Below are 25,414 nucleotides of genomic sequence, written 5' to 3' on the forward strand. Positions count from 1 at the left end.
TAGAGGGCTGGCCATCCTAGACTGGGTGATGTGTAATGAGAAAGGACTAATTTTCAATCATGTTGTGCGAGGCCCCTTGGGGAAGAGTGACCATAATATGGTAGAATTCTTTATTAAGATGGAGAGTGACACAGTTAATTCAGAGACTAGGGTCATGAACTTAAGGAAAAGGTAACTTAGATGGTATGAGATGTGAATTGGCTAGAATAATATTAAAGGGTTGACGGTGGATAGGCAATGGCAAACATTTAAAGATCACATGGATGAATGTCAACAATTGTACATTCCTGTCTGGAGTAAAAATGAAAAACAGGGAAGGTGGCTCAACCGTGGCTAACAAGGGAAATTAGGGATAGTGTTAAATCCAAGAGGCATGTAAATTGGCCAGAAAAAGCAGAAAACCTGAGGACTGGGAGAAATTTAGAATTCAGCAGAGGAGGACAAAGGGTTTAATTCGGAGGGGGAAAATAGAGTACGAGAGTAAGCTTGCTGGAAACATAAAAACTGACTGCAAAAGCTTTATAGATACGTGAAGAGAAAAAGATTAGTGAAGACAAACATAGGTCCCTTGCAGTCAGAATCAGGTGAATTTATAATGGGGAACAAAGAAATGGCAGACCAATTGAACAAATACTTTGGTTCTGTCTTCACTAAGGAAGACACATATAACCTTCTGGAAATACTAGGGGACCGAGGGTCTAGCAAGAAGGAAGAACTGAAGGAAATTCTTATTAGTCAGGAAATTGTGACGGGGAAATTGATGGGATTAAAGGCCGATAAATCCCCAGGTCCTGATAGTCTGCACCCCAGAGTTCTTAAGGAAGTGGCCCTAGAAATAGTGGATGCATTGGTGATCATTTCCCAGCAGTCTATCGACACTAGATCAGTTCCTATGGACTGGAGGGTAGCTAATGCAACACCACTTTTTTTTTTAAAAAGCAGGAAGAGAGAAAACGGGGAATTATAGACTGGTTAGCCTGACATCAGTAGTGGGGAAATTGTTGGAATCAATTATTAAAGATGAAATAGCAGCACATTTGGAAAGCAGTGACAGGATCGGTCCAAGTCAGCATGGATTTATGAAAGGGAAATCATGCTTGACAAATCTTCTAGAATTTTTTGAGGATGTAACTAGTAGAGTGGACAAGGGAGAACCAGTAGATGTGGTGTATTTGGACTTTCAAAAGGCTTTTGACAAGGTCCCACACAAGAGATTAGTGTGCAAAATTAAAGCACATGGTATTGGGGGTAATGTATTGACGTGGATAGAGAACTGGTTGGCAGATAGGAAGCAGAGAGTAGGGATAAACGGGTCCTTCTCAGAATGGCAAGCAGTGACTAGTGGGGTGTCGCAGGGCTCAGTGCTGGGACCCCAGCTATTTACAATATACATCAATGATTTAGATGAAGGAATTGAGTGTAATATCACCAAGTTTGCAGATGACACTAAGCTGGGTGGCAGTGTGAGCAGTGAGGAGGATGCTAAGAGGCTGCAGGTTGACTTGGACAGGTTAGGTGAGTGGGCAAATGCATGGCAGATGCAGTATAATGTGGATAAATGTGAAATTATCCACTTCGGTGGCAAAAACAAGGCAGATTATCTGAATGGCGGCAGATTAGGAAAAGGGGAGGTGCAACGAGACCTGGGTGTCATGGTACATCAGTCATTGAAAGTTGGCATGCAGATACAGCAGGCAGTGAAGGCGGCAAATGGCATGCTGGCCTTCATAGCTAGGGGATTTGAGTATAGGATCAGGGAGGTCTTAATGCAGTTGTACAGGGCCTTGGTGAGGCCTCACCTGGAATATTGTGTTCAGTTTTGGTCTCCTAATCTGAGGAAGGACAGTCTTGCTACTGAGGGAGTGCAGCGAAGGTTCACCAGACTGATTCCCGGGATGGCAGGACTGACATGAGGAGAGACTGGATCGACTGGGCCTATATTCACTGGAGTTTAGAAGAATGAGAGGAGATCTCATAGAAACATATAAAATTCTGACGGGACTGGACAGGATAGATGCAGGAAGAATGTTCCCGATGTTAGGGAAGTCCAGAACCAGGGGTCACAATCTAAGGATAAGTGGTAAGCCATTTAGGACCGAGATGAGGAGAAACTTCTTCACCCAGAGAGTTGTTAACCTGTGGAATTCCCTGCTGCAGAGAGTTGTTGATGCCAGTTCATTGGATATATTCAAGAGGGAGTTAGATATGGCCCTGACGGCTAAAGGGATCAAGGGGTATGGAGAGAAAGCAGGAATGGGGTACGGAGGTGAATGATCAGCCATGATCTTGTTGAATGGTGGTGCAGGCTCGAAGGGCTGAATGGCCTACTCCTGCACCTATTTTCTATGTTTCGTTGAACCCATGAGAATAGAGTCGAAGTTGAAAGGTTTCAGAGGTTTATTTATTCAGTGTCTCAGCTTGAGTGACTTACACGTTGTCCTGAAATCCCATCCATAAAACACTAAAGTTATCTTTACACCCCAGCCTTGTGACCCAAAGATTCGACTAAGCGCATTTAATTGCAGTCTAGAATCCATCCACATATCGGAGAGGAACCAGTGCTGAGCCCAAGATGACAATCTAAATAGAGCTGTTGTGGATTTGTAAAAGAAAAAATAGTATTCACGCACTAGAGACACAAACTTCCTAGATGCAACATCATTCATCTCTGAGCCAGTCTGTCCCTGCAGCAGGGAACTTGGAAAGGTGAAAGGTGAAAGGAGACAGTAGACAAGGGTTTGAAGGAGAGATGGTAAGGGCAACATCGAACAAGGTGCTCAAAAGTGGAGATGGTGCAAGAAGATTATGGGAATAAGTTAAATTTCAAGACGGAATAAATGCTACACCACCCCCATAGCAGTTTAGTAAGAAATGAGGTGGAATGTTTAGCCAGACAGTGAAAGAAAGTGTCCAAGATTTAAAAACTTCATCCAGATAATGTTGTGGATGGCGAGGACCTGGTTCCTGGCGGCACATTCATTTTGCAGGGCAATGTAGAGCGGTTTGGTTATTGATGATTCCAGGGGGCAGGGTGAGGAATGAAGAGGGAAGAGTGAAAGAAATATCAGCTGGGGCACATGGGGACAGAAGAGAGAAGTGCAACGAACAGGACGGAAGGAGAGTTGAGCAGCTTGGCTGACTGGTGAACACAGCACTCAGTCCCAGATTAAATGCTGTCCAAGAAAAAACAAGAACATAGTTCAACTGCAGAACAAACATTGCATGCCTGGGACACTAATACAGTGTCAAGCTCATTCAACTTTTGCCACATTACAAAATATTCATCCAACATAGAAAAATAATACTTAGGAAATTAATATGGCATAAGCACCTGCACACCAACACTAATAAGTAGTCCAATTTTAGATCACTGAAATAAGATAAATAAACCGAGGAAAATAACTGGCCAAACCAACCATTCTGTCTCTCCTTCTCCTCAAAAAGAACATAACATGCTAAGATTTATGTAGCAAAGTTACCTGCACAAGTTGCACAGGATATATGGCATCTCTCACAAACCCTGCTCAGTGAATTAAAGTAAGTTCCAGCTTCACAACTGAAGACACACTTTAGTCCTTGCAACCTGGCAGAAACAGGAAACACAAGTCACTGAAAATTATGGTCCATTGTGATATATGACACACAAAACATGAAAATTGGTGAAAAATCTCATGTACAACTTAAAGGCTAGTTTTCATGATTACCTCAACTCTGTCTGGGTTCAAAGGGATCATCAATTTAAAATAGTTAGAGAGAGAGAGAGACACAGAGTCAAGATATTTGGAGATTTCTTTACTCAGAATTGTTAGAACACGAGATGCTTTGTCACATGGGGTACAGACCATTATATCTTTCAAGGGAAGAGCAGATCAACATTTGAAACAGAGCAAATTACAAAGCTTTGAGGAGAGATGAGGAAAATGGGATTAATCGTGAATTGCTGTGACAAAAGGCCAGCACAAACATGATGCACCAAATGGCTTCCTTCTGTGCTGTAAATTTCTGTAGTTAGAGATGTGATTGTTTAAGGTAACAACATGGTGGAATGTCTGCCTTCCTGTCCTGAAAGTGCAACAATTCCATGTGAGCCAGCAACTTGGATATCTTAGCTAACTGGCTATGTGCAAGACTAAACAATGTGACAACCCATTTGACTGTGGAGGGAGAGGGCCATCATAGGCAATCTAGATCACATTCTCCTTGATATCCACATTTATGAACTTTACAGCATGGGAGTCAATGGGATAACAATCAGGAGCAAGAATCCCTGCTAATATTCGTCATCGTCATCGCCCTCGCTCAGGATGCGAAGGCCGGTTGTAACATCCTTACCATTGCATTGCCCTAGCTGAGATCACCTAACTCAGCACATTAATTCCTGGGCCCTTCCAGAATCCTATATTGTACTGCAAATTTACCAGCTGGAATGGAGGGATATTGCAAATATTAATTTCATAAATTAGAGCAAAACTCTGAACGAACTGTGTATTTTATGAGCCAATGTGAAATAAAATTGATTATACATACAAAAATAGGCCACAAGAAAAATGTATTTAAGTCTGAAGACTTGTTTCATACAAACAAGAATTAAGTTAAGCTGCTATCAAAATCCATTCAGATCAACATATGAAAAGAGGACCACATATTACTTTGGGCCGGTGCAGAGTCCCTTCGGCCGGGGGCAGCTGGTGCAGAGAAGAATTCACAGCGGGGACACCGGGAGAGCAGGGGCTCCAGCCCAGCGGAAACGCTGGGAGAGTGGGGGCTCCGGCCCGGCGGGGACACCGAGAGAGCAGGGGCTCCAGCCTAGCGGAGACACCGAGATAGGAGGGATTTCCAGCCCATCGGAGCTCCAGGGACACCAACCGCGCCCTGACCACCGACACCTTCAGGCCGGCTCAACTTCTACCTTCAGCGGGATATCGACCGGAGGCGCGGCCCAACCTCAGCAGCTGAGCCGGAGACTGTCAAGTTTTAAAACTTACATTTTAGACTCTCAACCAATATACTTTTAAACATTTATTATTAACCTACATCTTTGACTTTTAACAACTCTTAGAAACTTATTAAAATGTTTTCACAACTCCACAGCTTTTGAAATAAATTGGGAACCTTTATCAACTTTTAACTTTTAAAATAACTTTGGAAGTCACCTTCCTAATGCCTGCCCCCCAACCTAGCCTCGGGCCATCTACCATCAATGGTGCCACCCGGCGCTGAGCTTGCGGCCAACACTTCTCCGTAGGCAATTAGGCTTATCGAGCTGTGCCTGGTCTCCAGTTGTCTTGGACCTCCTTGCCACTGGACCAAGACCTTGTTCAGCTAAGCCCGTGTGGTTGCCGGTGTGCAGCAGCTGCCCCATGTTAAATGAACTCACGCACAGGCATCTTCCACTCCGTCAGTATGAAGTTCGGGACCTGGAACGTCAGGACCCTCATGAACAATCCCAACAGCAACAGACCGGAACACCACACCGCCATAGTTGCCCGGGAACTCAGACGTTTTGACATCGACATCGCCGCCCTAAGCGAGACCCGGCGGGCAGGGGAAGCCCAGTTGAAGGAACATGGTGGAGGTTACACCTTCTTCTGGAAAGGGAAACCAGAGGCAGAACCCTGCCTTCATGGAGTCGGCTTTGCCGTCAAGAATGAGCTGGTCGACCGCCTCAAAGACTCCCCCTGCGGGGTCAACGAATGCCTCATGACTCTCCGTACCACCCTATCTCGGAACTAATGTGCCACAGTCATCAGTGCGTACGCCCCCACACTCGATGCAATGGATGAGGCTAAAGAGGGTTTTTATTCCAACCTCGAGACATCCTTGTCCCGTGTCTCCACGGGCGACAAATTGATCCTTCTGGGTGATTTTAATGCCAGGGTTGGCAAAGACATAGTCCTCTAGGGAGGCGTGATTGGCAGAGAGGAGGTAGAGAAAGTCAATTCCAGCGGTATTCTACTCCTGACAAAATGTCTAGAACATGAACTCCTCATTACCAACACCCTGTTCCGCCAGAGGGACAAATACAAAGCATCGTGGCAACACCCTCGCTCCAAATACTGGCACCTACTCGACTGTCATCGTCCGAGCCAGGGATCGCAAGGATGTGTGCATCACCCGCACCATGACAGGAGCTGACGACTGCTGGATGGACCACCGCCTAATCCAATCCATCATCAACATTAACTCCATAAGCAAATGCTTTGTGCGGAGCTCCTTCAAGGCAAATGAGCCAAAGGTGGGCAGCAAAAACGTTACAAAGACACCCTCAAAGCCTCCCTGGTAAAGTGCAACATCACCACTGACACCTGGAAGTCCCTGGCCAAAGACCGCCCTGGGTGGAGAAAGTGCATCCGGGAGGGCTTTGAGCTCTTCGAATCTCAACGCCGAGAGCGTGAAGAAGTCAAGTGCAGGCAGCGGAAGGAGCATGTGACAAACCAGTCCCACCCACCCAGTCCCTCAGCAAATGTCTGTTCCACCTGTGACGGAGTCTGTGGCTCTCGTTTTGGACTGTTCAGCCACCAAAGAACTCACTTCAGGAGTGGAAGCAAGTCTTCCTCGATTCCGAGGGACTGCCTATGATGATGATGTAGAGTTCAGAGACTTTTCTAGTTTGTCTCTAGACTCAAATGCCATTCAGCTCTCTCTTACTCCCTTTAAAAAAATATAAAAACGATGCTCCTACCTCCAGCCTGTTCTGCAATCTGTGCAATGGTGGAACGCAGCACATCTCCTGCAGTTTTCACTACATCTTCTACACACATTCTCACCTAGGAAGAGATAGGAATACATAACGGTAAGATAAACTGAAGTCTGGCCTGTAGTGCTGGGGTGGAGAAGGGAAACTTGGAAAACACGCACAGAAATTTTGCATTGCCTGGAATGATGATATTATGACACTGTAACTGAAGAAAATCCCAGAGGTTAAACAAGTAGTTTGTTTAGAAAAAAAGAGCTCCTGTCTTGCATTATAAAGTAGCAGTTGGCAGAACATTGCAGAATTTTTATTGCGCTAATAGTTCATGGGAGTAATTTACTCCCCCCACCCACCCCCCACCTGCGAGCAAGTCAAGCAGCCCGCGTCTAAAATGGATTCCAAACCAGGCAATTTCTGGCTGGATACAAGCAGTAAGACACAAATGATTTTTGGGAACCCTTACATTTGGGCCTAGGAAAATGAATTGGATGGTGTGGTGACATCACTCCTACTTCACTATCATAGAACAGTTACATGGATTGTAGTTGTACATGCCTGCATTCTGCCCCTGCCCTGAGGAACCTCTGGAAGCACACAGGCAATGCAATGAGGAAGGAGTGTTGGGAAGGTGGAAGACCCAACATTACTGGTCTGCAACCCTTCTATCTCCACTTTGCACTCGGGAAATAAGCATCTTCTTGCATAGGAAAATCGGCTTTATATTTACATAGCTGCTATTCAACGACCAGCTGCAATGATGGGTGATTTCCTAACAGAGACCAGCCAACTTTACCAGGACAGGGTTTGAACTAGTTCCTTTCTGATTTGTGTGGTTCAGTTCAACACTAGGCAGTCAATTCATGAACTATGCCATCAGAAGTCTCACCAAAAATGAGTTCAATCACACTCAACTCAAAAGATAAGAGAAACAGAAATCTAGAGATTAGTCTAGGTGTGGATATATGATTTGGCAATTCATCACCAGGTCTAGTAGCTCAAAAGGAGAAAGCAACCACAGTTCAAGATCAGTACTGCAGCACTGAAACCACAGGAATACCAGTGTGTTAAAGCAACAGTAGTGAACATTAACAGAGATATTGATAGCATTTAAGAATCTGTAGCAATCATCATTTCATCCAATGTAATTATTGCTTACTTTTCTTTCTTAAAGCAAAACCTTACCTTTATCGAGGTAGAAGCTATCTGAGCAGTTGGGTATACAGGCATTTGTCTCTTCATTCAAGTGATAGCCATTTTTACAGGAAGTGCACTGGTCACTACGGCTCCCTATACACATCTCACAGATTGACCAGCATTTTTTACAGCGTTTCTTCTCATCACCAAAGAATCCTCTTGGACATTCAGGAACACATGTTCTGCATTCACAACAAATGATTACGGTTAGACTTGGAATCCTCTACCCTTTCTTAGAGAGAGAAACGGTGGCAAAGAATTACCTTCAATGCTACTCGGTGTTCAAACCCACCACAGACCAAGTTGGACCATTACTGCACTATTAGTCAATTCAAGTTCAATGCTGCATACAAGCACACAACTCTATAATATGCCAACATAATCTAGCTGGATTATTCTTAAAATAATTCCTCTCCGAACAAAGAAATTCCTCCCATCAAATTCAAATTCTTACTCACTGATTTACTAAATCCTCTGATCTTACCCCTAGCTTACTTAGGTTATATTCAGAGCTCACCTCATATTTTAGCTTTTAATAATTAAAAAATACCCTCAATAAAAAATAGGCATGAATTTTGCAGCTGTAATGACTGTGAAATGGTCAGTGATCATCGCCATTACCCTGTAAAACCGACAGTAACTTAGCAACTTCTGGCGCCCGCACATGCAGCTAAACGCAGATATCCAGAAGTTGCTGTCAGTGATTATCTGCTCCTCCACAGCTGCTGCTGAAGACCCCGCAGACGGTATTCAGTACAGAATTAGTGATTAGACATGAATGTCCCCTTTTATGCTGCAATATCTCTATTAAAACCCCCGATAAAGTTAAGCCTTGTTCAATGAGGTGTAACTGGGTTATTAAAGGCATACCGAGTGATAATTACTGCTGAACAACCTCTCTGAGCCTGTAAAACTAATTTTATATTTGTGGAACGTCAGATTTTTCCACTATGATAAAAATTCCTTTTTTTCCCCATATACTGCGTTAAGAATCCAGAGTTCTGCAATCCATAATGTTCCGAAATCCAGATCCCTGCCTTGGGCCACCACCGACCTCTTCCCCACCGAACTCGCTCCCGCCTTGGGCTGCCGCCGACCTCTCCCCTGCCGTTGATCTTCCCCCCACCTCGGGCCGCCACCGACCTCGCCCCTGCCTCGGGCCGCCCGCCCCCTCCAGCTGCCGCTCGACACCCCCTCCCCTCCCCTACCTACCTAGGCCCAGGTGTTTCCGCACTCGGAACGTCGGAAACACGTTCCTAGTCCGGAAATACACAGAATCCGGAGCGGCCTCGGTCCGGAGGTTTCTGGATTCTCGACGCTATACCTGTTATACAAATTATTTTAAGGATATTTTACCTTCTACCTTAATCCCATGTGTATGTTCCAATCTTTATTTTGCTCTCTATAAAATGTATAAAGTGAATTATAATCTATGCCTTATTTCCTGGTTTGCTGTCTGAGAGAATTATTCAATGTGACTAGCTGCTTAGCGTACTTGATGATATCACTGTTGCTGGACACTGGAGATCCCTTGGACTTAACCCCAGAACCAAATTAGCATCAGGAAAAGTGAAATTGACACCACAGAGATTGCTAGAATGAGAGCGGAGAACGTGAGCCAGAGAAAAAACACTACGAGAGGATAACAGATAAAAGGGGGGAGAACCATTGGCAGAGAGTCAGAGAGAGTGAGCTCAAGGGAGAGCAGTGCGAGAGGACAATCGATACTAGCAGCAGAGTCAGTGAGAGCGATCAGTCAGAGTCAGAGAGCGATCTGAACATGGAAAACAAAGAAATAAATTCAAAAGTGACTTCACTGCCACTGAGCGAGTGGATTGGTGGGCAACAGGAAGCTAAGGGCCAATGGAGGCAGATAAAAGGAGGGCCTGAGAGCAGGAGAGCTGAGCTAAGTACAGGCAGAAAATAGTGTCTCAGGACAGCAGGTAGATGATTGGTTGGTGAGTATTACCTTTGTATTTATTTCCTCTTCAGGGCAGTGAGCTAAACTAAGATGTTTAGTTAGTAGTCTGATAAGTAGAGGCATGCCAGGGACCCTCAGTCCAGTCAAATACACATTCTCTGCCATGTGGGAAGTCCAGGTTGCTTCATGTCCTTGACAACCACATTTGCAGAAATGACGTCAGCTGGAGGAGTTTGAGCTTCGGGTTTCAGGAGGTGGTCACCCCGTAGCTTAAGAGTGTGCAGGCAGAGAGGGAATGGGTGGCGGCCAGACAGACAAGGAGGACCAGGCAGGTAGTGCAGGTGGATCTTGCTCTCTAACCGGTTGAATACTGGTGAGAGTGATGGTTCCTCTTGGGAGTACAGCCAGAGCCAAGTCAACAGCACTATGAATGGCTCAGCTGTGCAGGACGGGGTATGGAGGAGAGGAGGAGGAGGAGGGTGGTGAGGAAAGCAATAGTGGTAAGGGATTCAGCAGTTAGGGAAACAGACAGGCGTTTGTGGCCGCAGACATGACTCCAGGATGTATGTTGCCTCGCTAGTGCCAGGGTTAAAAATGTTTTATAAATACATAAAGAGCAAGAGGACAAGTAAAGAATAGGACCTATTAGAGACCAAAAAGGTAACCTGTGTGTGAAGGTGGAAGGCGTGGGTATGGTTCTTAATGAATACTTTGCAACTGTTTTCACAAAAGAGAATAATGATGCACACATTGTAGTTAAGGAGGAGGACTGTGAAATATTAGTTGAGATAAACATAGCATGAGTGGAAATATTTAGAGGTTTAGCATTTTTGAAAGCAGATAAACTGCCAGGCCTGAATTAAACACATCCCAGGCTGTTAAGAGAAGCATGGGAGGAAATAACAGAGGCTCTATGCGACCATAATTTTAAAATCCTCTCTGACTACAAGCATGGTGTCTGAGGACTGCTAATGTTGCACCCTTATTTAAGAAGGGAGAAATGGATAGACCACGTAAATACAGGCCAGTCAGCCTCGGTGATGAGCAAATTATTAGAAAAAATTCTGAAGGACAGTATTAATTGTCATTTAGAAAGGCACGGATTAAATAAGTACAGTCAACATGGATGTGTTATGGGAAGGTCATGTCTGACTAATTTGATTGAATTTTTTGAGAAGGTAACATGATGAGGGTAGTACGTTTGATGCAGTCTACATGGATTTTAGCACGGCTTTAGACTAGGGCCCACATTTCAGACTGGTCATAAAAGTAAAAGCCCATGGGATCAGTGGACTGATCAGCTAGGCAGAAATGTGGCCCATGGAATTCAATCCAGAAAAGTATGAGGCATTGCATTTAGGGAAAGCAAATAAGACAAGGGAATACACAATAAATGGTAGGATACCGAGAAGTGTAGAGGAAGAGAGGGATCTTGGAATGCATAGTCCACAGATCCCTGAAGGTAGGACAGGTAAATCAGATGGTGGTTAAGGCGGCATGCGGGATACTTTACTTTATTAGCCGAGGCATAGAATATAAGGGCAAGGAGATTATGCTAGAACTGTATAAAACACAAGTTAGGTCACAGATAGAGTACTGTGTACGGTTCTGGTCACCACATTACAGGAAAGTTATGATTGTACTCGAGAGGGTACAGAGGAGATTTACAAGGATGTTGCCAGGACTAGAGAAATTTAGTTATGAGGAAAGATTGGATAGGCTGGGGTTGTTTTCTTTGGAACAGAGGAGGCTGAGAGGAGATTTAATGGAGGTGTATAAAATTATGAGGGGCCTAGATGGAGTAGATTAGAAGGACCAATTTCCCGTAGCAGAGAGGTCAATAACCTGGGGCATAGATTTAAAGTAATTGGTAGAAGGATTAGAGAGGTGTGGAGGAGAATTTTATTTCACCCAGAGGGTGGTAGGGGTCTGGAACTCACTGCCTGAAAGGGTGGTAGAGGCAGAAATCCTTATTGCATTTAAAAATTAATTGAATATGCACTTGAAGTGCCGTGACCTACAGGGCTATGGGCCAAGAATTGGGATCCAGCTGGATAGCTCTTTTTCAGCCGGCCCAGACACAATAGGCCAAATGGCCTCCTTCTATGTCGTAACTTCCTACAATTCTGAGGTCAGCGGTGAGCACCATCACTTTGCTACTGCCCGGAAATTCCAGACCATCATCTTTTCTTCCATAATTAATGGCCCAATAATGAAATTACATTCTCGAAATTGGAATGATTCAAAGCCATTTGTCATTAACTATGTATAAAGAGAAATTTAAACTTCCTAGATTTGTAGCTGGTGGATTAAAGCAGTAAACCAACAAGAGGAGGATAGAACAGCTTTGCCTGTAGTACCAACAAGCCATTCAGAGAATTCAGGCTTTATTTTTGGAATACTATTCTATGACAAAACAAGGTGGACCCAAATGCTAATTGCAATGAAACCCAGAATACTGAGGCTGATAATTACTGAGAAAGTCTGGAGAAGTCTAGAGAATCTTTACTGGGGTTTCAGAAGGGAAGCGCCAGAATTTTCCCATGGGCTAGCATAGGCTGTAACAACCCCATTTTAGTGGGCAACAGACAGCTTTGTATTAAAATGTTCAAATCTACAATGGAGTCCACTGGCAGGGGACACTGCATTTCACTGTTGGCATATTGCAGAAACTCTGAGCTAAAGCAGGATGTTGAGGTTCAGTAACTCAAAGTTCTTGTACAAACTGGGTCAAATGCACACATGAATCATGAACTGATACTAAAAACATTTATTTTGCTGATCTGAAAAATGGTGTTGTATACAAGGAATTTATTAGATGACAGCATAATTTTAGCAATCATCATCATAGGCAGTCCCTCAAAATCGAGGAAGACTTGCTTCCACTCTAAAAGCGAGTTCTCAGGTGACTGAACAGTCCAATACGGGAATTACAGCCTGTCACAGGTGGGACAGACAGTTGTTGAACTAAAGGGTGGGTGGGGAGTCTGGTTTGCCGCGTGCTCCTTCCGCTGCCTGCGCTGGTTTTCTGCATGCTCTCGGCGATGAGACTCGAGATGCTTAGCGCCCTCCCAGATGCTCTTCCTCTACTTAGGCCGGTCCTTGGTCAGAGACTCCCAGATGTCAGTGGGGATGTTGCCTTTTATCAAGGAAATTTGGAGGGTGTCCTTGAAACGTGTCCTCTGCCCACCTGTGGCTCGCTTGCCATGAAGGAGTTCCAAGTAGAGTGCTTGCTTTGGGAGTCTTGTGTTAGGCATGTGAACAATGTGGCCCGCCCAACAGAGCTGGTCGAGTGTGGTCAGTGCTTCGATGCTGGGGATGTTGGCTTGATCGAGAACACTAACGTTGGTGCATCTGTCCTCCCAGGGGATTTGCAGGATCTTGCGAATACATCGTTGGTGGTATTTCTCCAGCGATTTGAGGTGTCTACTGTATATGATCCACGTCTCTGAGCCATACAGGAGGGTGGGTATCACTACAGCCCCATAGACCATAAGCTTGGTGCTAAATTTAAGGGCCTGATCTTTGAACACTCTCTTCCTCAGACTGAAACTGAAGTCCTCATTTAGGCTCAACTGAAACCTCTTGACCTAGAAGACCCTATTAAAATGTAGATATGTAGTCCCAACCTAGATGCTTATGTAGCTATGAGACCTTTGAACAAAGTCATCATTACTGCAGCTCTATCTACTTTATGATGCTGGTGTATTCATAGGAAATGCATACCTGTAGTATGCCCAGGCTAGTCAAACCAAATGGGTTTTGGAGAGACTGCACACAGTATTCTTAATTCAAACCACTTCAATGTAAGATTTGTAAATCTAGAGGTTAAAATATGTTTCTTAGCTTTATTGAAAGTGGTTGCCTTTGAAATGGCTAATTTGAAAAGCATATCTGAAAAAAAGAATGATATCAAATGCATTTTTGTGATTTCATTGGGAAAATAAAGAGTTTGGCTTTTTAAAATAAATATGAGGATCACCTGTAGAAAGTGTTTAAAAAGCAACACGTTGGTACAGTATGAGTTTTCTGGTATATACTTTTTGTTTGACACAGAAATTTTCATAGATTGCAGTACAAGATTGTCAACTTGCAAAGAACTAATCTACAATGAGATGGAATCAAAGCAGAAACATTACTACACTGGCTTGGCAGAACAAAATCTGTCACACCATACACAATTTCAAACCCCTGGCAAAAAACCTCTGTTATTACAGGATGATGTGCAGATGGATTTCAAAGGTTTAGGCATTTCAAAGTTTGACAGCTGCATCATTATCTAATTACAGGTCAGTCTAGATTAACTTTAATCACTTTAACTTTGAGAGTTTAGTAGTTTATTGACACATGGTTCCTAGTAAATTGACCTACCTGGTATTGTTTTTAAACTTGAGGAAATAATGCAAACAATCAATGCATTGTTGAGGCCCAGGTCCATCGCAGCCATTATGACATTCAATGTCACAGGATCCTAAACAAAGAAGATGTTGATGTTTTTGATTAATTGATCTCAAATTTATCTCGAGAAGCAACATTTCATTCAGAAACCTTAAATACAGAAGCAGTGAATGAATACTAGCAGAAAATATGCTTTCATCATTCTCTTAACTTAATGGAAAATGCTGACAGTTAAAATTAACTTTAAGTTGCTTTTACTGCATGGTGAGTCTCTTTAGCGCCTTTTGATATGAAAATGTAGGGACTAGTGGGGTACCGCAAGGTTCTGTGCTGGGGCCCCAGCTGTTTACACTGTACATTAATGATTTAGATGAGGGGATTAAATGTAGTATCTCCAAAATTGCGGATGACACTAAGTTGGGTGGCAGTGTGAGCTGCGAGGAGGATGCTGTGAGGCTGCAGAGCGACTTGGATAGGTTAGGTGAGTGGGCAAATGCATGGCAGATGAAGTATAATGTGGATAAATGTGAGGTTATCCACTTTGGTGGTAAAAACAGAGAGACAGACTATTATCTGAATGGTGACAGATTAGGAAAAGGGGAGGTGCAAAGAGACCTGGGTGTCATGGTACATCAGTCATTGAAGGTTGGCATGCAGGTGCAGCAGGCGGTTAAGAAAGCAAATGGCATGTTGGCCTTCATAGCAAGGGGATTTGAGTACAGGGGCAGGGAGGTGTTGCTACAGTTGTACAGGGCATTGGTGAGGCCACACCTGGAGTATTGTGTACAGTTTTGGTCTCCTAACCTGAGGAAGGACATTCTTGCTATTGAGGGAGTGCAGCGAAGGTTCACCAGACTGATTCCCGGGATGGCAGGACTGACCTATCAAGAAAGACTGGATCAACTGGGCTTGTATTCACTGGAGTTCAGAAGAATGAGAGGGGACCTCATAGAAACATTTAAAATTCTGACGGGGTTAGATAGGTTAGATGCAGGAAGAATGTTCCCAATGTTGGGGAAGTCCAGAACCAGGGGTCACAGTCTAAGGATAAGGGGTAAGCCATTTAGGACCGAGATGCGGAGGAACTTCTTCACCCAGAGAGTGGTGAACCTGTGGAATTCTCTACCACAGAAAGTTGTTGAGGCCAATTCACTAAATATATTCAAAAAGGAGTTAGATGAGGTCCTTACTACTAGGGGGATCAAGGAGTATGGCGAGAAAGCAGGAATGGGGTACTGAAGTTGAATGTTCAGCCATGAACTCATTGAATGGCGGTGCAGGCTAGAAGGGCCGAATGGCCTACTCCTGCACCTATTTTCTATGTTTCTATAAACCCATTGAAACTGGAATTGAAAATTAGTTGAAGTAAAGCCTGCATATTTGGTATTGTTTGATAAAACTCGGAGTACAGATAATAAATGTAAGCAAATGACAGTCTGACAGCCATAATCATAGTAAAGACTTTATGGAATGGAAATCCCAGTTGACAACTGTTGATTTTTACCCTTATCCTGGCAAACAAAATTTCTGATTCTAGTTATCACAATTTGTAATCATTACATTGCCTATAAGGCGATGGCCATCAAGCTTTTGCATTTGACAGTCCCTTGCAAATATCAAAACATTCCACAAGTCATGTCCTAACTTTGAAAAGACAGTGCCTACTGAACAAAGGAAAACAAATTTATCACTGTAGCAATATTATTAGTATACAGCAACAGATATTACATGCCAGTAAGTTTAAAAAAAACTGAAATCTGATGACTTTGGGAATTGCCAGAGATCCCCTGTTAAATGGTTGAAAACTTCATAATTGAGATTTTAAGCTACAGTGCACAGGATGAAATAACTACACCCTCTCAATTATGAGATCTTAGGACGTATATAGATAATCCTTTTGTCAACAGTGCAGCAAAGCTTAATAAAAACATTGCACAGGACCACCAACATAATAGACTAGTGAGTTTAATCAACTCCAAAAAAATATTTATCAGGCCTGCCAATATGATTATAGTCCTTTGAAAAGGAGTTTTGTTTTTCAGTTTAAACAGTCAGACCCAAGTAGAAATTCTGTACACCTCTTTTAGAAAATAAAGTTCTGTGCTTCATATATAAAAAAGCTCCCTTTTAAAAAAGGTCTATACTTAATCTTGGTAGTAATGCTAAATTCAACTCTTCAAGAATGTCAGCTCCAAGGGCCATCATCATGATGATGATTCCAAGGGTACGATGCAAATGACAGATGCTCAAATGGGGCTGCGGGTGAATTTGCAATACATCATCAAAAATGTTCCCCGTTCCAATTAATTTAACCAAAGCTGAAGCTCATCCTCGAGTGCAATTTGAGGTAGAATGCCATTCCAGGTTACCAAATCAGTGGCATGTTTATTCCTTTGTGGGAGGGTGGCAGAGAGAGAAAGGAAAGCAGGTACAGATTGAGGCATAGTCCCATCACTGGCTACCAAGAAAAATGATCAACTTATGTGTTCCTTGCAGCACATTTCAACTTACCAGTATACTCATCCGCATAATCATCGGGGACATCTTCTGGGCTGGATCGCACTTTTGGTTGATCAAACTTTGTTGCATATGAAGAGGAATATGGATGGACAGTTGTACCATGAAGTACGAGAGACCATTCCTTCAGTTTACCTCAAAAAATAAACACGATCAGTGAGTTGTAACAAGCTATAACAAATACAATGAATTCATTCAATAGAACTGTAGAAAACCAACCACTAAAATACTTTTCATTATGTTACCTCGAGACTTGATTACTCCAATGCTCTCCCTTACTGTCTTTCCATCATCCATTTCCATAAACTCCAACATGTCTAAATGCAGCTAACAATTTCATCTCACAATCATCCTTCCACTCTATTTCCACTGAGCTACACGAGTTCCCCACCCCCAACCCTTTAATTTAAAATCTTTATCATCTTCAAATCTCATGGCTTTGCATCTTCCTACATCTGGTTCACTAATGTCCTTTAGGGAAGGAAATCTGCTGTCCTTACCTGGTCTGGCCTATATGTGACTCCAGAGCCACAGCAATATGGTTGACTCTTAACTGCCCTCTGCAGTTCAAGAAGGTGGCTCACCACCGCCTTCTCAAGGGCAATTAGAGATGGACAATAAATGCTAGCCTTGCCAGCGATGCCCACATCCCATGAATGAATAAACAAACAAATCTGCAACCTCTTGCACCCTTCAGTCCTCCGACTCCATCTTCCTGCGTAAACCCGCACACCCCCCATCCTTAGCCCCACCAATGGGGGCAGAGTTTTCAGTCCTACTCTCGAATTCCCTTCCTACACTCTTCAAACTCCACTTTTGCCCTTTTTATAAACCTTCTCGAAACCTATTTTTTCAAACTAGTTTTCAGTCACTTGTTCTAACCTCCCCCGATGTTTGTTGCTCTCTAAAGTATCTTTGAATAGAGGCATTATATAAATAAAAGTTGTTAATAATGGGAAGGAACCAGTGAGACTATGACATTCTTATACTGGCACTCTCAGTATTTGTACTGCTAAAATCTGCTGGGATAAAGGAATTGGATTTTATAGGAAAGCCAGTTCATAATTGACACCTGGTGTACAAGCTTAACAAGAACCAGTATAAAAATGGCTTACGAAACTCTGGGGACCTGATCTTTCTCTCTTTCCTGTGCTCATTTTAAAGAGTAGATGACAGCATGACAAAAAGCACAACTGGACAATATAGGGTTGGAGCTTGTACATGAATATCACTGTGAAAAGAATGAGGAAAGGCTAGTCATAACAGATAAATCTTCATTCTACATCCTCTGCAGGACATACATTAATATTCTTAATAGACAGTATCTTCAGTGGTTGTGGGTGGTCCTTCGTAGATACATCTCAGGCAAGCTGAGGTTGAAACTAATCCATTTACTGAAGATATTAAGCTGGATAAGTAATGCTAAATGAAAGCAAGAAGATGATTTCTTAAGATCAGCCGATGACATTGAGAAACCTCCCATTCAGCTCCCCCCGCCACCGCTCAAGCCTTCCCCGCCCCTCCTCTTATCTTCTCCCCTTCTCCCCTCTCCTCCTCTTCCCCTCCCTCCCCCCTTCCTTCCTCTCTCTTCCCACCTCCCTCCCCCTCCCTCCCTCCTCCCTCCCCTCTCCCTTCCTCTCACTCCCCCCCTCCTTCCTTCCTCTCACTCCCCCCTCCCTCCTTCCTTCCTCGCACTCCCCCCTCCCTCCCTCCTCTCACTCCCCCCTCCCTCCTCTCACTCCCTCCTTCCTTCCTCTCACTCTCCCCTCCCTCCTTCCTTCCTCTCACTCTCCCCTCCCTCCCTCCTTCCTTCCTCACTCCCCCCTCCCTCTCCCTCCCTCCTTCCTCTCACTCCCCCATCCCTCCCTCCTTCCTCTCACTCCCCCATCCCTCCCTCCTTCCTTCCTCTCACTCCCCCCTCCCTTCCTCCTTCCTTCCTCTCACTCCCCCCTCCCTTCCTCCCTCTCACTCCCCCCTCCCTTCCTCCTTCCTTCCTCTCACTCCCCCCTCCCTGCCTCCTTCCTTCCTCTCACTCCTCCCTCCCTGCCTCCTTCCTTCCTCTCACTCCCCCCTCCCTGCCTCCTTCCTTCCTCCCACTCCTCCCTCCCTCCTTCCTTCCTCTCACTCCTCCCTCCCTCCTTCCTTCCTCTCACTCCCCCTCCCTCCCTCCTTCCTCTCACTCCCCTCTCACTCCCCCCTCCCTCTCACTCCCCCCTCCCTCCCCGTCAGAAACACAGCGACACACTGACAGACAGAGAGAGACACACTGGGGGGGGGGGGGGGGGGGGGGGGGAGGACCGTCCCAGCACGCTGTTGGAGGGCTCCCGGTGCTGCAGTAGGTGAGCAGAAACGTTTTTTTTTTTAAATTGATTTATTGGTTGATTTATTGATTTATTTATCATTTATTATTGATGATGGCTCTTTATTTGTAAAAGTGAAGTGTTTAATGTTTGTAAACTTCCCCCCCCCTCCCCCGGATCCCTTCTCTCGTTCCCTACGCCTGATTTCGAAGTGTAGGTAAGGTTTTTCTGAGCGTACAAAAATCTACACTTACTCCATTCTAAATTAGTTTGGAGTAAGTTTTCAAAACAGGCATAAGTGGCTGGTATCGCCCCCTTTTGATTAAAAAAAAACTGTCCTGAAACAAAACTATTCTAACTCACTAGAATTGGAGCAAACTAAATGCCGAGAATTGCAATTTCTAAGATGCTCCATTCTGAACTAGTTGCTCCAAAAAATAGGAGCAACTCGAGCCGAAACTTGAGCCCTATAGAACTATGTTTAATCTTTATAGAAAGCTAAACTGCATCTACATCGTAATGTGACAATATACAAAGCATATATAAGTATACAATAGCCTAAGTGGTTATGATACTAGACAATCAACCTAGAGGTGGAAAGTTCAAATCCCAACATGGTAAATTGTGAAATTGTATTCAATAACCTGGTAATTTGTTGGTTTCCAGATTGTTGTAAAAATCCAGTTAGTTCACTGATGTCCTTCAGGGAAGTGATCACAGAAGTACATAAAAGTTGAAACACAGAAACAGGCCATTTGGCCCAACCAGTCCATATCAGTGTTTACCTTCATGAGAGCAAATTGTTCTAATCACATTATCTGCCCTGTTCCCATATCCCTTCAGTCCTTGCCCTTCATCCACCTATCCATTCTAATTTTGAATGTTGACAGTTTCTTCAAGCATTATTCCTGGAATAAATGTCACAGCCTCACAACTCTAAAGAAGTTTCTCCTGCCCTCTGTTCTAAATCTCCTGCATTTAATTTTGTATCTATGGCCCCTTATTCTTGACCCTTCATGTACCGGAAATAGTCTGCTTCTATCTAGCCCATCGCCATCCTTTTTGTAACTTTAAACACTTCCATCATATTGCCCCATTATCTGTGCTGTTCTAATGGATTTTTTCCCCAAAATATTTCTTCATACTGGTTTTTCGTCTTACCAGGCAGTATCCCAGTAAAGATGTATCGTCCTCTCTCTAAAGCCTCACTATCCTTCCTGTAGTGCAACCCAGTATTGCACACAGTACTCTAACTGAGCTCTTAAGGTTTTATAAAGGCTCATCATTACTTTGTGACTTTTATATTCTATACCACTTGTGATAAAGCCTCGAATGCCATTCGTTTTTTTTTTTAAATACAGCCTTATCAACCGGAGATGCTGCTGTTAATGTTCTGCGAATCTTTGCCCCCAAATCCCTCTGCTCTTCCACAGAAACAAGCCCATTTCCATAGAGTATAATTACTACTGTTCTGTCTTTTACCAAAATGCACCACCTCACACTTAAGACATTGAATTCTAAGTGCCACTTTTTAGCCCATTACTCGTCAATATCCCTTTGCAGTTTCCTGTAGACTTGAGGAATTAGCTATTACCTCTTGCTTTGCTATCTGAAAATTTTAACACATCCTTTAGCCATATATCAAAATAATTGGTACACTGTGAACAGAAGTGACCCCAGAACTGAACTACCCACTTGCAGCCATACTGCAAAACTACCCTGAATCCTACTTGATTTTGACAAATGTTTTACCCTTTTTCCTGTCCTTCATTTCCCCCATCTACCATGTCTATTACCTTAACAAATTTTATGAGGTTTGTCAGGTACACTTGTCCCTTTTGAAATCTTCTTGCTTCATCTACCACCCTACCCAGTTTGGCCTACATGTGACTCCATTGCCATATTACATGGTTAACTCTTAAAGGCCTCAGGAAAACTAAAAATGGGTAATAAATACTGTCTCATCATCAACATCCCAAGGACAATTTTTTAAAAAAGCTTAGAAGTGTTAATAAGTTTCTCCCAATTGTTTGTAGGTGATGTTCTTGTCCCATTGGGACTGGTGAGAAACTAATATGCAAAAATTAAATACCTAATTGGGAGAGATAGTTCTCCCCTAATGAAGCTTCCCCCGCTCCATGCGGCAAAATACCTAGCCTCTTACCATCTCATGTATCATCTACACTAATTTCCCAGAAGTCTGTGAATTGAAGTTTACAAGGCCCAATTTGCTCACTGATCAAGATCACTAGCTTTTTTTGCAATTTCACCAAAAAGGAGCAGAGGTTACCGCTTCCAGAGCACTCAAAGACTGTCAAGGGTTATGTGCCTTGTGGCTCCCAATTCCTTGAACTGCATGGTTGGAATTGCCTCATGCTCGACATTGCCAGCGGAACTATAATTGGATGATTGTATTTCTGGAAGAGATTGCATTAGCTTCCAGGAAGCACTTATTAGAAATACTGTTCTTCTATAAAATTTAGCTTCAGTTCTTGCAATTTTTATTATAATCCTTTCCTTCTGCTGTCTCCCTAACTTTACCCTCCAGCCTCTGGAAGAAAATAGAAGTATTCCTGAACCATGGATCATACCCAAGCTTCAAGGATTGGCATGCAACATGTTACCAGGCTTATGTGAGCAACGCAAGTCTCCTCTCTATGGCTTGGAAAGCATCTCCCCCCCCCCCTCCCGATATGGCAGAGTCACAATCAGAAAAATAAAATAGCTACAAGTAGGTTCGAAGTTGCATCTCACCACAGAGCATAGAATTGCCACGTAAAGCAGCTGTGCCATACCACAAGATCATAATTTTTAAAATAAATTTGATACACTAAAATAGTTTGACGTACTAACAATCTCAAATTAAGAACAGAGTGTTTCCATTATGTTCATTACAACCATCTCTGTTTCAGATGACTGATGTGCCTTTTGTATATTATTTTCCCTTCGACCCAGAGTCTACAAAAAAAATAAAAAGTTGTATTTTTTCACAACTGCTTTTCAATGCCAACTGAAACACCCTTTAATGGCATCAGAAACATTTAGCACTGGCACGTGGTTTGGAATACAATGCATTAAAAAAAATCAAAACCTGGCTCAACACATAACCACTTGCAAATTAAATTATTTGATCAAAGGCTATTGCTCAATGTATTGGCTGAAATTAAACAGATCTGAAGTGATTAATAACACATTCCGAAACATTCTGGAAGAAATTATCCAGGAAACGCTGCCTGAGGGAATGAAATTAGACCTGTCCATACACTTGATGTAACGGCACAGTTCATGAACAGGTGTGCCCAGAACTAATTAAACCTGCGAGACATAACCCATTCACCAAGGGAAATGACTTTATTTGCTTCCCAATTCCCCTTTACGCACGTATCCCTGCTGAGTAGTTTGCACTAACAGATCTGCTCTTTTTTTCAGGCACTTTTGTGGGCAACAAATATTTCACCCTCTGATCAGCTTGGTGCTCCCTATACATTCCTTTGATCAATGGAAAACTTTTTTAGTGATGCTGTTTGACAAGTGGTATTATTGCCAGCGAGAATGCATTTCATCCTTCCGTGGTTTCTTAGCAGTTGCATTCCAGAAATAAATGGGAATCTGGTTTGCCTTCCCCACGTTGCACTGTGCCTGCCATCTATTCGTGATGTTCAAGCTAAGTAATGGAAAAGCATGCTTGTGGACAGAGCTTCTCTTTTATCTTGAGCATTATTTTATGACAAAACTTTGCTGCATTCATATCACTGTGATGCTGCTGGAAGCTGCCTCATCAGTGCTGTAGTGTAAACAAGGTCACGCCCCTGGCACTGATGCAGTCAAAGGGAGGCAGGTACAGCAGCCGGATGCTGTGCTATCTCTCAATCCTGCTGTAAACAGCGAGCTCTTAGCCCAACTTTGCAGGCTCTGCATTGCAGGTAAGGCCTATGCCCACAAACATTAGTCATACGTTTAGACTGCTTGACAATCTTGCTCATGGGCAAATGCTTTAAAGTTGTGACTTTGTTTTAGTGTTGCTATCAGTGCTTTGAAATCTGTCCCACATGCAAACAGAATTAGTTCTTCAGTATAAAACATGAGAATTTTAACAAAAATCTCTGCAAATATTTAAATATAATTCATTCAACACTAGAATATTTTAGGAATCCATATTGCAACAGTAAACTATTGCACAATGGAAGAAATGCAGAGGTTCAAAATGTATAGCAGTTGTACGTCATTACTGCAAGTACCTGGTGCTTTGAAGTTTCTGAGCTGAGAAGGACTGTCGTGGATTTCAAGGACCCAGTCACCTGCTGCCTTTTCGCCCCAGCAATGAGTAGTCATGAATTCCCAACTTTTAAAGCCTTCCATGGAATGATCAAACAACCTAGTATGGAAACATGGATAAGAAAATCAGGAATGACATACAAAGGAGTACTCTCATTTCCCACCAACGAACATATAGGCCAACAATTGCGGTATTCTATACTGTAGATGAGGAGTGCTGCAAAAATGAATCCCTTCTGTGAGGACTGGATGCTAGAACAGAATTCAAAGAGGCTTTAAATACTTTGCTTCATAATTTAAGGACTGGAGCTCAAATCTAGACAGAGCAGAGTTAGAGGCATTACAATTGGTCTCAGAGCTACTTGAACTTGTAAAAGATACAAGATTTAAAGAAACCGCTATAGTAATGAAAGCAGACTTTATTTAAAGGTGATATAAAACAAATAGCACTGACTCTAATTTTGATTGACTTTGGTTGTAAGTGGTTGGATCTCCAGTACAGCATATCCAGAACAAAGTAATGTGATTCAAATCAAGTATTTCCTTGTACTACCGGCTCTGATAGCAAGTGATCTGGGAACGGGGGCAAAAAGCAATTTTAGTCAATACAAGCTCAATCCACAACTCAGGACAATAGATATTCTTAAATCGCCATCGCAGCCATCAAAGTCCACAGCAATGTGGCTGACTCTGAACTGCCCTCTGAAATGGCTGTGCAAGCCACTCAGTCGCACCAAACTGCGATGAAAAACAAGAATAAAACCAGGTCGACCACCACCGAATTGACCTAGGCACTGGATTCAGACATGACAAAGGCACACCCAGCCAATCCTGCAAAGTCCTCCTCATTGACGTCTGGGGACTTGTGCCAAAATTGGGAGAGCTGTGCCATAGACTAGTCAAGCAACAGCCTGGCATAGTCATACTCCCAGAATCATACCTTTCAGTCAACTTCCCAGACTCCTCCATCACCATCCCCGGGTATGTCCTGTCCTACTGGCAGGAAAGACCCACCAGAGGTGGCGGCATAGTAGTATACAGTCGGGAGGGAGCAGCCCTGGGAATCCTCAACATTGACTCCAGACCCCATGAAGTCTCATGACATCAAGTCAAATGTGAGCAAGGAAACCTCCTGCTGATTACCACCTATCACCCTCTCTCCACTGATGAGTCAGTACTCCTCCATGTTGAACACCACTTGGAAGAAGCACAGAGGGTAGCAAGGGCACAGAATGTACTCTGGGTAGCAGCCTTCAATGTCCACCACCAAGAGTAGCTCGATAGTATCAGTACTGACCGAGTTGCCAGAGTCCTGAAGGACATAGCTGCCAGACTGGGCCTGTGGCAGGTAATGAGAGAACCAACACAAGGGAAAAACCTACTTGACCTTGTCTTCACCAATCTACCAGTGGCAAATGCATTTGTCCATCACAGTATTGGTAGCAGTGACCATCGTAAAGTCCTTATGGAGATGAAGTCCTGTCTTTACACTGAGGACACTCTCCATTGTATTGTGTGGCACTAACACCATGCTAAATAGAATAGATTCAGAACAGATCTCGCAGCTCAAAACTAGGAATCCATGAGGTGCTGTGGGCCATCAGCAGCAGCAGGATTGTATTCCACCATAATCTGTAATCTCATGGCCCAGCAGATCCCTCACTCCACCATCAAGCCAGATGATAATCAAGCAAGCGGACCAAACCTGGTTCAATGAGGAGTGCAGAAGAGCATGCCAGGAGCAGCACGCGGCATACCTAAAAAAGAGGTGCCAACCTGTTGAAGCTGCAACACAGGACTACATGCATGCTAAACAGTGGATCAGATCAAAGCTCTGCAGCCCTGCCACATCAACACATGAATGGTGGTGGACAATTAAACCACCAACAGGAGGAGGCTGCTCCATGAACATCCCCATATTCAATGACCAGGTTGAAGCGCCTGCAACTATCTTCAGCCAGAACTGCTGAGTGGATGATCCATCTCAGCCTCCTCCCGGGTTCCCCATCACAGAAGCCAGTCTTCAGCCAATTCGATTCACTCCACAGGATACCAAAAGACAGCTGAATGCACTGGATGCAGCAAAGGCTATGGGCCCCAACAACATCCCCGATG

General features: G+C 43.6%; 1 protein-coding gene across 3 annotated transcripts in view; it reads right to left on the bottom strand.

Moving 5' to 3' along the window:
• Positions 1-25,414, bottom strand: part of pcsk5b (proprotein convertase subtilisin/kexin type 5b) — a 280,532-nt gene that overhangs the window by 8,606 nt on the left and 246,512 nt on the right. For all 3 annotated transcript variants that reach the window (XM_070882813.1, XM_070882798.1, XM_070882808.1), the window contains 6 exons: positions 23,263-23,399; positions 16,719-16,859; positions 14,181-14,280; positions 7,877-8,070; positions 6,683-6,767; positions 3,480-3,583 (listed from right to left, as the gene is read on the bottom strand). In XM_070882813.1, coding sequence (XP_070738914.1) covers positions 3,480-3,583; positions 6,683-6,767; positions 7,877-8,070; positions 14,181-14,280; positions 16,719-16,859; positions 23,263-23,399 — 761 coding nt within the window. The remainder of the gene's footprint in view (positions 1-3,479; positions 3,584-6,682; positions 6,768-7,876; positions 8,071-14,180; positions 14,281-16,718; positions 16,860-23,262; positions 23,400-25,414) is intronic.

Source organism: Pristiophorus japonicus, chromosome 1, assembly GCF_044704955.1.
Source record: "Pristiophorus japonicus isolate sPriJap1 chromosome 1, sPriJap1.hap1, whole genome shotgun sequence".
Taxonomy (NCBI): domain Eukaryota; kingdom Metazoa; phylum Chordata; class Chondrichthyes; family Pristiophoridae; genus Pristiophorus; species Pristiophorus japonicus.